Below are 14,429 nucleotides of genomic sequence, written 5' to 3' on the forward strand. Positions count from 1 at the left end.
GACGGAGTCTCGCTCTGTCGCCCAGGCTAGAGTGCAGTGGCCGGATCTCAGCTCACTGGAAGCTCCGCCTCCCGGGTTTACGCCATTCTCCTGCCTCAGCCTCCTGAGTAGCTGGGATTACAGGCGCCTGCCACCTCACCCGGCTAGTTTTTTGTATTTTTTAGTAGAGACGGGGTTTCACCGGGTTAGCCAGGATGGTCTCGATCTCCTGACCTTGTGATCCACCCGTCTCGGCCTCCCAAAGTGCTGGGATTACAGGCTTGAGCCACCGCACCCGGCCACCATTCTTTATCTCTGAAAAGACAACACCATTCTCCCATCTGCTTCAGCAAGTGACCTGGAAATTCATCTTGACTCCTTTACTCTCCCTTTACAAGTCCTCTCGATTCTACCTCTCAGGTATCTTTTGACTCTTTGTTCTCATTTTCATCACCTGATACAAGTTTATGCTAATACCATCTCTATCTTGGACACCTTGAAAGCAACATCCTTGACCGGGCGCAGTGGCTCATGCCTGTAATCCTAGCACTTTGGGAAGCTGATGTGGATGGATTGCCTGAGCTCAGGAGTTCGAGACCAGCCTGGGCAACACAGTGAAACCCCGTCTCTACTAAAATACAACAACAACAACAAAAATTAGCCAGGCATGGCAGCGTGCACCTGTAGTCATAGCTACTCAGGAGGCTGAGGCAGGAGAATTGCTTGAACCTGGGAAGCGGACGTTGCAGTGAGCCGAGATCGCGCCACTGCACTCCAATCTGGGCAACAGAGCGAGACTCCACCTCCAAAAAAACAAACCAAAAAGCAAAACAAAAACAAACAAAAAAGCAACATCCTCCCAACTGCTTCATTCTCTCCCCACAAACATACCCTCTACCAGAGTGATCTAATGCACACCCTTCAACGCCTCCCCACTGCCTAAACGATAATGTTCAAACTCCTCAATGATGTAACATACGTAGGAGGCCCTCCATTATGTGATCTCTAACTCTCAGGTTATACTCTCATTACGCTCCACCTCCCTGCATCTGATGCTCCAGAAATATTGAACTACGTGTAGTTCTCTGCTCCTACCACACTTCAGAATTCCCATATAATCTCTTCTTTCTGCTTGGGATGGTCTCACTTATTGTCTGCCTGTACACACACTCCTTTTCAGCCTGCAAAACTTGTTCAGTCATCGCCATTTTTGAGTATTTTTTGAGTATTTCTTATTCTTCATTTTTCTGGAACAGAATTAATTTTGACTTCTTCCGTGTTACATCTCTGAACTTTGTACATATTTGAAACTATCTACTTACCTGACTTTCTCTCTAACTAGAGCACTTTTTCACAGGGAAAAGAACTATATTTTCATCATGACAGCATCTACCACAATGCCTTACACATAGCAAAACTCAATAAATGTTGAACTAAAGTTCTGCTTGTCTTGGATGAAGAAAACCACTTTACATGGTGTAATATATGGCACTTTGGGGAAATTATTTCAAGTGATAAAAATAAAGATTTTGTTAAGCAATGATATTGCTATGTCGTATATTTAGATGCTAATAAAAATTAATCTAAGACAATTCCATAAAAACGGAAAAGTCAATTGCTGCACTCAAACTATACCTTATTGCCATAGAAGCACAGTATTTTGACTCTTTTTGTCATCGTTCATAATTTATGAATATGTCTTATCTCCCCTATGTCTAAAATATACCCCAAATCTGTCCCCTTGAATCCACTGTTAAACTAACTGTGACTCCAGGCCACCATCGTATCTCATCTGGATTACTGCAAAAGCCACCTGACAGGTCTTCTCCACATGGCAGCTGTTGTGTTCCTTTTTAAATATATGAATAGATAAGATCATGTCACTTCCCTGTTACAAAACCTCCAATTGCTTCCCATTGCACCAGAATATTCAAACTCCTTAACACGGCCTATGTGGTCCTAAATGATCTGCTTTTCTGCACCTATACTACCTCTGTGACTGAGCCTGTCCCGCCACCTCTTCCACACTACTCCTGCCTCACTAGCTGTTAGTGTTCCTTGATGGGGTTAGCACCTTAGAGCCTCTGCACCTGTTCCCTGCACCGCCACAACCCTGCATGGCAGTCTTCTCCTGTTATGCAGATCTCAGCTCAAATGGCATCTCCTTAAAGACGCCCCCTTTCTCACCCAATTTAAAGCAGCTCCCAGACACCCTGTTCTGTTTTCTCTTCTTCTTCTTCTTTTTTTTTTTTTTTCCTGAGATAGAGTTTCACTCTTGTTGCCCAGGCTAGAGTGCAATGCTGCAATCTCGGCTCACTGCAACCTATGCCTCTCAGGTTCAAGCAATTCTCCTGCCTCAGCCCCCCAAGTAGCTGGGATTACAGGCGCCCACCACCACGCTCAGCTAATTTTTGTAGTTTTAGTAGAGGCAGGGTTTCCCCATGTTGGCCAGGTGGGTCTCGAACTCCCAACCTCAGGTGATCTGCCCATCTTGGCCTCCCAAAGTGCTGGGATTACAGGCATGAGCCACCATGCCCAGCCGTTTTCTCTTCATTTTTAACCACTTAGCAGTAGAGCTGAGTGGTAAAGCACATGAGCGCTAGGCTCAGACTCTGGGCTCACATACCAGCTGGATGGCTTGGGCAAAGCACTTCATCTTTCAGTGTCTGCTTTTAGAGTAACAATGGTACCTACTTCGTAGAATCGTTATGAAGCTAAATTAGTGAATATATTCAAAGTGCTTACCATAGAATTACTTCATAGCAAGGCATATTAATGCATGTTGCTTATTAATTTTTGTTTGTTTCTTTATTGTTTGGCTCTTCCTTTTGTATCTTGCTTATATCCTCTCCTGAACCCTCCCACCCTCCAAGCATATAAAAACAAAGAGTAGAGACCTAAGGTAAGTAGAGACCTTACACAACTTCTTTATTTCCCAATGTGGGCCAGGTATGTTTGTTGAATGAATGAAGTATTGAAAACAAGTGATGAAGGTGTTTATGTTTATCTCAAATTAGTCTCATTTTAAAAAACTCTCAGATCTACAGAGGCTCTCAGATTTCTGATCTGAGAATTACTGCAGTTTCTTTGTTCTTTCTTAGTTTCTATCTCTTAGTGTACTGCTTAAGCGAAGTCACACTTCACTGAGAGGCAGAAATAAATATTGCTACTGTCACTTACAAACTAGAGGAATATGAATAAGCTGCTTGGCTGTGCTAATCCTCAAGAGGCTCATCTATAACACTGAGAGTGTTACTGCCAGTGGAAGAGGGAAGGCTGAGTTAGGTGTGGGGATTTTTGGATTTGTTTGCTTGTTTGTTTTTGGTTCGGTTTGGTTTTTTCATTAGCTCTAAGATCAATGTTTTCATGAACATATAGTCAAAATCTAGGAGAAAAATATCGTCGACTAAGTAAAACTTGAATTTATTTTGCAGATTTCCTGAAAGCAAGTAATGTAACTAAATCCAGTAGTCAGCTTGGTTTATATCTCCAGGATTATTTCTGATCACCCATAAAGATTAGCTTCTGGCTGGGCATGGTAGTTCACAGCTGTAATCCCAGCACTTTGGGAGGCCGAGGTGGGCAGATCACCTGAACTCAGGAGTTCAAGACCAGCCTGGCCAACATGGTGAAACCCTGTATCTACTAAAAATACAAAATTAGCCGGGCGTGGTGGAGGACACCCATAATCCTGGCTACTTGGGAGGCTGAGGCAGGAGAATGGCTTGAACCCTGGAGGCAGAGGTTGCAATGAGCCAAGACTGCGCCATTGCACTCCAGCCTGGGCAACAAGAGAGAGACTCCATTTCAAAAAAAAAAAAAAAAAAAAAGAATTAGCTTCTAATTTTCTGCACATATACTCACACACAAACCTAAACATAAACATTCCTATCTGTCTAGAATTATGAGCTTAACCAGTAACTTAAAAGCAGTGGCTCATGCCTGTAATCCCAGCACTTTGGGGAGCCAGGACAGGCAGATCACGAGGTCAGGAGTTCGAGACCAGCCTGGCCAACATGGTGAAACCCCATCTCTACTAAAAATACAAAAATTAGCTGGATGTGGTGGTGGGCACCTGTAATCCCAGCTACTCGGGAGGCTGAGGCAGGAGAATTGCTTGAACCTGGGAGGCGGAAGTTGCAGTGAGCTAATGCCATTGCGCTCCAGCCTGGGCGACAAGAGCAAGACTCCATCTCAAAAACAAAACAAAACAAACAAACAAACAACAACAACAAAAACAACCCCCCCCCAAAAAAAACAGAGAGAGAACTTGTTTGAAATACCATGAAAGTGTGCCCTTCTTACCAGTTTTCCTTCAACTTTGAAGAGGAAGCCAACTGTTTCCTAAAAATATCATTATCAGAATCAAATTTATGGTTATTTCACTTCTATTGATTAAGTTAAAATTACTATCTTAAGATGCATAATTATATATACCAGGTGTTTTAAGACCTTCATCAATAAGTTTGGAGTTGTCATCCTACCACTTTCTTGAAACAGGTCTTTAAATGTTTTCCTTCTGGATTTCTGGTTGAAATTTTGCTAGTGAAGTTTTCTCTCTCCCATTCAGTACTCACCCACCCCTCTTCACCCCCAATAATTAACAAGAAATCTGGGTTTAAATGTATTTCTGCTACCATTACCCACTGAAAGAATTTTTTAGGTGATATCCACAATTTTCTCCAATAAAAAGTTTTATTTTTTCCCTTTGTAGTAATTTGTGGAGAGATCTTCCGATGAAGAACCAAAATTCTGTGTCAAATTTTTACCCTCTAGTTTTAGCATTCCTTTATAATTTTCCGTGGTTACTAGTTGGCATTCTATTTTAAGAAAAGCCTTTCTTCTTTCCTCATTTATTTATATTAATATAGATTGCTGAGTTTTATTTTAATTAATGGGTTATAATCCATTATGATGATTCATATTGATGGTAAAATTATCCCAGGTTTAGCCACTAGAAGACCCTTCAAGTTGGCAACTGTGGACCTTTGACCAGTTCCTATCATTTTTTGAGCACTTCCGCATCTCTGGCACAACAGGTTCATCTTGTACCTTACAGCGCCAGCCCTGGTATCAGCCTTTTCTCCAGAGGTGGTGTCAAAAAGCCGCGGTTCCTTTTATTGGAGCATGGGATTTAGAAACAAGACGTGGGTGCTAGATGTCTTTCATTGCTTGAGCCAGAAGAATTTAATATCTTCTTTTGCCATATATCAGCTAGAACTTACAAACCACTCCAAGTCTGGCTCCAGAAAACAGAATTTTTATTTCCTTTCTCAGTACTCTGAGTCAGAATGACCCACTTGCTTTGTCCAGAGACTCGTCACACTGAAACTATTTTCCATTTGAGACCCTCCAGGAGCAAAGCCATCCTCACACGCATGCAGTACAAACCAGTGTCCTCCAGGGTCCGCTGTGCTACCGCCGCCGCAGCGACAGAGCCTTCCTCAAACCTGGAGCGACTGCCACACTTTGCAAGGACACCGTAGAGGGGGCACGTCCGCGCTCCAACTTCCTCCCGACGCAGCCTCTGATTGGCTCCTGGGCTTATAAGAAACGCGTGAATGAGCAGCTGCCGCGGGCAGAAACTTGCCGGAGGTCTCCGGGTGGCATCGCCCTTTCCTCTTTGCCAACCCGCTGGCGAGCCGAGCCGGGGGAAGATGAGGTCGTCCTGTGTCCTGCTCACCGCCCTGGTGGCGCTGGCCGCCTATTACGTGTACATCCCGCTGCCCGGCTCTGTGTCCGACCCCTGGAAGCTGATGCTGCTGGACGCCACTTTCCGGGGTGCACAGCAAGTGGTGAGGTGCAGCTCAGCGCTGCTTCTCTCTTCCTCCTCTTACGCAATATTTGAAGGGGATACAAAATTCCTCTGCCGGGTTCCACGAAAACGCAGGTTTTTCCTAATGCATTGAGGCTATCGCTTTTTAAGGTGGTCCAATCGGGAATTTTCAGGGTATCGCATTCGCCTCCTTGCCAGCAGCGGGCTAGATCTGCATTTCCCCGTCTGCGTTTGTGACAGGGAAGAAGTGCTTGAATGGAATATGCCAACTGTTTAAACCTTCGTCTGTCCTAAATATCTTCCTCTTCCTTGGTTTGCAACGTCAAAAGGCAAATCCTTCAGCATTTTATAAACCACTCTTCTCCACACTGTCGTTCTCCCATAGGGGCCGGCAGAGAGTGAGTTAAATGTTTTTAGGAGAGCTCGGAAAAAGCAGGCTCTGGTTCCTGGGAATGCAGCCACCTTAGAAGCAGAAGCAGGCAAGGGCAGTCTCCCAGTATCCCCAGTCTGTGGAGCGCTCCGTTCCGGGACACAGCAGGCAGGGCTCTCCATCCAAGCACTTGAGGGATTTCTCGTTTCACCCGAGGCAGATCTCAGTTCAGCCCAAGAAAGGGGACTGGGAGGCTGGGCTGGCCGAAAGGAGGTGAGGAGGCGTTTCACCTGAGGCAGATCTCAGCTCAGCCCAAGAACGGGGACTGGGAGGCTGGGCTGGCTGAAAGGAGGTGAGGAGGCGGCAGCCCTGGTTTGCATGATGCATGTTTTCTGCTTGCCCTACAGCATTTATTTTATGTCCTTGGCTGTCAGATAACCTTTTCCTGAGTGAGGTTACCTGCCTTAACCCGTGAGGGTAGCATTTCTCTCCACTGTATCATGGATGTGTGTTCATTCCTCCCATGGACAGGAAAATGTAACTGTCTCTGGTTTATTCCATGGTAAGAGGCATTATTTTTAGTGTCAGAGAATCTAAAATCTAAACTACAGTCTGCAGCCAAGGCTGAGCCCTCTGATTGGACAGTATTTCTGAGCAGCCTGCTCTATCTAAACTCTAACCTTCTCCAAAACTAAGCCTCCTCCCTCCTCACAACCTTGGGCTTTAATTTTAGAATATTTTTATAAACTCCTTCTTTCAGAAATGACAACTAGAGAAAGAGGAAAAAAAATCATTTCAACCTGAGAAAGCTGATTTTTTAAAAATCATGATTTTCCCAGAGGGTTTATATTCCTGTTCCCTGTCCATTCACTATGTGTAGGCTTACATAATCTGTGGGGCTTTATCCTGTGAAAAGTCCCCTTACTAGGGTATTGTAGCTATTGTAGCACATTCCTAACATGGATTTGCTTTTCCTGAATTCAGCCACATTCTCACCTCCAAAGCTCTTTTTCTCTCTTACGAAAGGCCTATGAAACTATAGACCTCTGCCCCCCTTCCTTTCCTCCTGCTTCCTATAATGTTGACATGGTGAAAATGATCATCCCCTTCTTTAGCACTGGTGTCAATAAAGTCAGTCTTGGTGTAGGAAGCCCTGCAATCCCTCTCCTCCCCCATGAAATTATGTAATTTGAAAGTAATACCCTTCAAAGATTGAGGAACAGTGATGTTTACTTGCTGTTTACCTGGGTGGGTTAGTGGTCTTCTACAATAGCTTAAACATAGGAAAACAGGAAAAAGATCAAACTCCTGTGTTGGCTGCAGAGATTATTCTTAATTTTCAGGTCACCAAAGAAGTCTTTTCCATCATAAGTAATCTCGGACAAGCTAGGTTTGGAGAAAAGCTTTTCTTTCCCAGCTAGGCTTGCCAACCCATCAAGGACAAGGCTGTGTAAGGTCCACCACAGAGTATACCCTCAGGTGGCGCTTGAGAATGATAGTGGGTGTAACCTGAAGTCAGTAATAGATGAGGTAACCAGTGTTCTCACCTGACACTGTGGCTCAGGAGTGGATTTGCAGAGAAATGGCTCTTACCACTTCTCTTCTAAATTGTGAAATATCAGAAAGATCATTATTCAGATGGAAACATATTCTACCCAATAAAGCAATTTACCAGTGTCACCTCAAATCTTCCTGAGCTTTCCCTGTAAAACAGGGCAATATCTGCCTTGTAGGTTTGCTGTAAGGTCTAGTAATGTATTTAAGTGCCTGGTACTTGTAGTGAGTCTTCTAGTTGTCCCAAAGGGTTCATTGTGGATTGTGGGAACATCTATAAGAATGCTCACCTTGTTTGAAGCAATAAAATAAATATAAACTGGAAATAATTTATATAGTTGAAACCTGGAGCGCTACTACTAAATTGCATGGTGTCATGGCCTGGCGCGGTGGCTCGCACCTGTAATCCCAGCACTTTGGGAGACCAAGGCAGGGAGATCACGAGGTCAGGAGTTCGAGACCAGCAGCCTCACCAACAAAGTGAAACCTCGTCTCTACTAAAAATACAAAAAATTAGCCAGGCCTAGTGGCAGGTGCCTGTAGTCCCAGCTACTTGGGAGACTGAGGCAGAAGAATCGCTTGAATCCGGGAGGCAGAGGTTGCGGTGAGTCGAGATCGTGCCACTGCACTCCAGCCTGGGCAACAAGAGTGAAACTCTGTCTCAAATCAATAAATAAGTAAATAAATAGCATGATGTCAACCTCGTTACTCAAATAATTTTAGTTCGAATTGATTGGCTCAATTACAAAATCTATTGAAGCTGTTTGAGAGATTAAGCTCAGCCTATTTCCTAACACAGCGTCAGCCACCTACCATCAAGAAATGTGAATGTTATTCTGTTGTCATTGGCAAATACTTCACCCTTTACTACTCTTTATCTCCTTTATCTTGTACAGTGAGTCAGATGATTGAGATTATGTTCATTGCGCTTTTCTTCGTTGGGGTTCCCCATAGTCCCTAAGGAGAAACTACTTAGGCTCTCTCTGACTCATCTCAAACACAAATGCTGTTAGAATCACCTAAGAACTTTTTAAAACAAAACAAACAAACAAACAAAAAAACACTTGATGCTCAGGTTACACCACATACCAAACTTAGAATCTCTGGGAGATGAATGTTCTTAGCAGTGTTTAAGAAAAGTTCCGGCCGGGCGCAGTGGCTCACGCCTGTAATCCCAGCACTTTGGGAGGCCAAGGCAGGTGGATCACGAGACCATCCTGGCTAATACGATGAAACCCCGTCTCTACTGAAAATACAAAAAAATTAGCCTGGCGTGGTGGCGGGCGCCTGTAGTCCCAGCTACTCGGGAGGCTGAGGCAGGAGAACGGTGTGAACCCGGGAGGCGGAGCTTGCAGTGAGCCGATATCGCCACTGCACTCCAGCCTGGGCAACAGTGCGAGACTCCGTCTCAATAATAATAACAATAATAATAATAATAATAATAAAAGAAAAGTTCCCCAGATGATCTTAATTGCAGCAAAACTTGAGAACCAATGCTCTATAAGATAAAAGGCATTGCTGTTGTAGACAATATATTTTCCTGAAACTGCATGTTATATTGCATACGTGTTGCTGAAAATGAGCCCCTTTGCATTAGCATGGATTAGTTCATCAGATTAGTTGATACTTTGGCCCTAAGGGGATAAAATACTAGCTAGGCAAATTTCAGTGTTATAGCAAAGCCACCAGAAGACGTGAGCAGTGGAAAAGCACGAACAAAAGGAGCTCTGGGAAGGGCAGAGGTGTAATTTAGATGACCAGGCAGCAGGAGACTAGAGGAACAAAAGAAGAGAGTCTGCGGAAGTCCTGAAGGCTGATTTCCAAATGCTATGCAGACAGATTTTTTTTTTAAATGGTAATCTCAGTGCAGGTTAAAATACTGAGAAGTGTACACTGCTGGAGAAAATATATGTTAGAACCACGTTTTTGTAGAACGGTTTGACAATATCCATCAGAAGCCTTAGCAGTGTGTTTATTTTTTGACCCCGTAATCCCTCTAAGATAGAATTTATGGTAATAGGCAAACCTCTAGCTATAAAGATGGAAACATTTTACAGGATTAAAAAATTTGTTCATCAGCACCATAAGACAAAGATAAAAAAAACCAAAAACTTGTTGAACTAGTCTAAAAGCACTGCCACTTATAATAAATGTGAAGGAACATTCAGCAATCTTTTTTTCTTTTATTTGCAGCACCATTTCAACGAATGAAGGCCGGGCATGGTGGCTCACGCCTGGAATCCTAGCACTTTGGGAGGCCAAGGCGGGCAGATTACCTGAGGTCAGGAGTTCAAGACCAGCCTGGCCAATATGATATGGTGAAACCCTGTCTCTACTAAAAAATACAAAAAATTAGGCGGGTGCAGTGGCGCGCGCCTGTAATTCCAGCTACTTGGGAGGCTGAGGTGCCACTGCATTCTAGCCTGGGCTACAGAGTGAGACTTCATCTCAAAAAAAAAAAAAAGAAAGAAAGAAAAAAGAAAAAATTTAAGAGCAGTAAAAGACTAAATAATGGTAAATTCATATTTGGGAATACTAGGCAGTTAAAAAAATTTAGGTTGTAAAATGTTTAATGACTTGCAAAAGATGTGTACTACGTGTTAAGCAGGAAAAGGCTACAAAATAGTGTATACACTATTTATATATCAAAACATGTATCTATGTTTGTATAGAAAAAGCAGAAAGATATAATTTAAAACATGATTTTTTCTTCCGGGCCATAAGGTTGTATCTTCAGTTTTCATATTGGTATATTCTAGATTTTCTACAATGAACATGTAGTAATAAATTATTTTAAAACTTCTTTTATCCAGGCATGGTAGCTCATGCCTGTAACCCCAGCACTTTGGGACGCTGTTGCGCCAAACCCCTATTAACCTCAGTAGTGAAGGCACCAGGTTGAAGAGGCTGAAGAAGATTCCCAGAGCCTGCAGACAAGACATGTTTTTTGTTGTTGTTGTTGAGATGGAGTCTCACTCTGTCACCCAGGCTGGAGTGCAGTGGCGTGATCTCAGCTCACTGCAACCTCCACCTCTGGGTTCAAGTGATTCTCGTGCCTCAGCCTCCGGAGTAGCTGGGATTACAGGTGTATACCACCATGCCTGGCTAATTGTTGTACTTCTTAGTAAGGATGGGGTTTCGCCATGTTGGCCAGGCTGGTTTTGAACTCCTGACCTCAGGTGATCCACCAGCCTTGGCCTTCTAAAATGCTGGGATTCCAGGCATGAGCCACTGTGCCCAGCCAAAACATAGGGTTTTATTAGGGGCTTACAAACAAGGGAAAGAGTTCAGTGGCGGTGGGCTGGACAAAAGAACTACTTTATATATAGAAATGGGCCATTGGCAGCAGGCTGGACAACATATCTGTCTTTCTGCAGTACAGTGGTGGCAGGCAGGGCAGGAAAACCACAACTGCCTGCAAACATGCAGTTTACATAGCATTGCCACTTGATGGCCTCCCCCTAATGACTTCCACCTGGCAACCTTCATTTAACCCAAAACTCAGGGCCCCGATCCCCTGTACATCCCTGAAGGGGTGGCCTGCCCCTCCACACCTGTGGGTGTTTCTCGTTAGGTGGAACGAGAGACTTGAGAAAAGAAATGAGACACAGAGACAAAGTATAGAGAAAGAAAAAGTGGGCCCAGGAGACCGGCGCTCAGCTTACAGAGGACCCACGCCGGCACTGGTCTCTGAGTTCCCTTAGTATTTATTGATAATTATCTTTATCATCTTAAAGATAAAGGAGTGGCAGGACAATAGGATCATCGAAGGGAGAAAATTAGCAGTAAGACATATGGACAAAGATCTCTGTGACATGAATAAGTTCAAAAGAAAATGCTATGTCTTGATATGCATATGTAAACATCTCCATAAACCTTTTAGCAGCATTGTTTCAGCCTATCACATGGGGAGAAACCTTGGACAATACCTAGCTTTCCTAGGCAGAGGTCCCTGCGACCTTTGGCCATGTATGTCGTGTACGTGTCCCTGGGTAGTTGAAATTAAGAGAATGGTGATGACTTTTAAGGAGCAAGCTGCCTTCAGGCACTTGTTTAACAAAGACACATCCTGCACAGCCCAAAATCCATTAAACCTTGAGTCACCACAGCACATGTCTCTTGCAAGGACGAGGTTGGGGGTAGGGTCACAGATTAACAGCATCTCAAAGACAGAACAAAATGGAGTCTCTTATGTCTACTTCTTTCTATATAGACACAGTAACAGGCTGATCTCTCTTTCTTTTCCCCACACATCCCATGTTCCATGGTGGAGATTGCTCACATGTTTATCATACATAAGGAAAAAATCACTGGGTTGCGCACTTGGGGACTCCCTAGCTCAGAACACACATTTAGGTGTGTCAGCCCTACAGGGTCATTCTCAGAATGTGCTTAGGTTATTGCTATCAGCTGAGTTTACAGAGGCTGAGGTGCAAGAATCACTTGAGGTCAGGAGTTCGAGAGCAGCCTGGGCAACATAGACGGTGCCAGCCTCCCCATCTCTACAAAAAATGTATTAAAAAAATAACTTTTTCCCCCAGGGATAATTTTTCTATTTCTAAAGTGGAATTGATGTGCGTATGCATATCAATGTATATTTTAGTATTTGCTTTATGAGGAAAACCGAATTTCTTTTAAAAAGACTTTACTGGATCCCCTGATATAGCTATCATAGTGCCATGCTTTGTGCTCAGTTACCTAGACTTAACATGAATTGAAATCCTGTATGAAGCTTTGGGGAGACACTAAAGTGACCTAGAAGAAACCACAGTCTAGTAGGATGGAGAAGTCATGTTAATACATAGCTATTAAAAAGCTAGGAGCTGAGAGGTGTAGAACAGGTATAGTTACAAAATCTCATAGGAGGGAGTTTAGAATGTATAGTTTAGAAGAGTGATCCTCCTGCTTTGGCTTCCCAAAGTGCTGGGATCACAGGCATGAGCCACCGTGCCTACCTGTAATTGAATTTTCAAGTGAAAAACCGGACTATATTGCCTGCCTAATCTAAGGTGTGTCATATTATGAAATTTTAACAAGCTCTTTTTCAGTGTTTAATAAAATTAAAACCCTGCAAGTCGTCACTTATTAAATGAACACCAAGGTGAGGAGCTGGTCTGGCAAAACAGAAATGTGTAGGGCAGATACCTAAACTTGAGAAGCTTACAGTCAAGTGGGGGATGATAAACCAACTGCCGGTGTTAAGGTGGGCATTTGAATGATGGAAGGAAAATGTGACTAAAGGTAATAATGGTGTCCCAAGGGAGCTTGGAGCATGAGCCTGGCTTGTCTTGATTATTCTCTAACTTACTACTGCTTATACTATGAATCTTTTCCGTGACATAATGTAAAAGAAGTGCTGAAATAGGTATTTGTGCTGCGTGTTCCCCTGTTTCTTATGGGTGACAGTGCTTTTGGACTAGTTGATCAAGGACTTTTATCATGCCAAATGTCCCCAAAGTTGTTGAGACTTAATGTCACCTCACCTGAATTCTCTGTGCATGATGTGCTTTTGGGCTGTGTGGGTGTGGTTTAAATGACAGCTCAGCTGGAAACTGCAGAATTCCAACGTGCTAACCTCTTTCATAACAGTTTTGAACTGGAATATTTACTGTTGTCAGGTAAATTTAACTTTAAAACATCAGTAAATAATGATTGTCCAGAAATTGTGATGATGCCTATTTCTTCATGCACATTGTAACTTCACTAACCACAATTTTTAGCTGATTTGCTAGGATTTTTCTTTAAACATATGGCAGCAAAAGGTTTTAAGAATAGTGTCGGGGGCATTATTTAATCAGTATTAGTTCTGACAGGTGAACAACCTGAGTTGGTCTCTGCAGATAGTACCTATGAAAAATTAAGGTCAGATTGATTCAGCTACCAGGTGTGTAAGATAATGCCCAATTTATAGTTTCCTTTTTATTTTTTCTGGCACTTCTACAAATATAGCCCTAAGCATAGAAATACCCTCATTATTTTAATGGGACAGCCTATCTCTACCATGCAATTTGAGCTTGATCTGAGACATTTCTGTGATGTGAAAGTACAGTTAATCATTCTTAAATGTTCATTTTATGCACAATTGCTTCTTTTAAAATAACATATATTTACTTTTTTTTTTTTTTTTTTTTTTTTGAAATGGAGTCTCGCTCTGTCACCCAGGCGGGAGTGCAATGGTGCCATCTGTGCTCACTGCAACCTCCACCTCCCAGGTTCAAGCAATTCTCCCGCCTGAGCCTCCCGAGTAGCTGGGATTACAGGCACCTGCCATCATGCCCGGCTAATTTTTTTTTTTTTTTGTATTTTTGTAGGGACAGGGTTTCACCATGTTGGCCAGGCTGGTCTCCAACTGCTGGCCTTAGGTGATCCAACCACCTCGGCCTTCTAAAGTGCTGGGATTACAGGTGTAAGCCACCACGCCCAGCCATATTTACTTTTTAAAAGAAAATATGTAACACCACAAATATGTGTCATCCTTCTGCAGGAGGCATGCTGGTCCTTTCTGAATTGTTCTGATTTTAGTATATATGCTGCTGAAGTGAGCACCATGTATTTATTTTTGCTGCCAAATGAAATTATGTGGGAACTGTCTACCACTTCTCCTTCATTTTATGTTTGTATAGAATGAAGAAATGTAATTGACTTTATTTTTTTTTTTTTACCTTTTATTTTTTTTCTTAGAGACAAGGTCTCGCTCTGTCACCCAGGTGGGGATGCAGTGGTGTGATCACAGTTCACTGCAACCTTGAA

General features: G+C 43.1%; 1 protein-coding gene and 1 non-coding gene across 2 annotated transcripts in view; one reads left to right on the forward strand and one right to left on the reverse strand.

Annotated features, from left to right (window-relative positions):
- Positions 1–5,400: 5,400 nt before the first annotated feature.
- Positions 5,401–14,429, forward strand: part of NCEH1 (neutral cholesterol ester hydrolase 1) — an 87,589-nt gene continuing 78,560 nt past the window's right edge. Inside the window, exon 1 of the mRNA XM_003894823.5 lies at positions 5,401–5,774. Within this exon, the coding sequence (XP_003894872.1) occupies positions 5,541–5,774 (234 nt within the window). The 5' untranslated portion in view covers positions 5,401–5,540. The remainder of the gene's footprint in view (positions 5,775–14,429) is intronic.
- On the reverse strand, positions 14,123–14,225 carry LOC116273944. Its single transcript, XR_004182443.1, has one exon. It is a non-coding gene; the product is annotated as a U6 spliceosomal RNA (small nuclear RNA).

The sequence above is a fragment of the Papio anubis genome, chromosome 2 (genome assembly GCF_008728515.1).
Source record: "Papio anubis isolate 15944 chromosome 2, Panubis1.0, whole genome shotgun sequence".
In the NCBI taxonomy this organism is placed as follows: domain Eukaryota; kingdom Metazoa; phylum Chordata; class Mammalia; order Primates; family Cercopithecidae; genus Papio; species Papio anubis.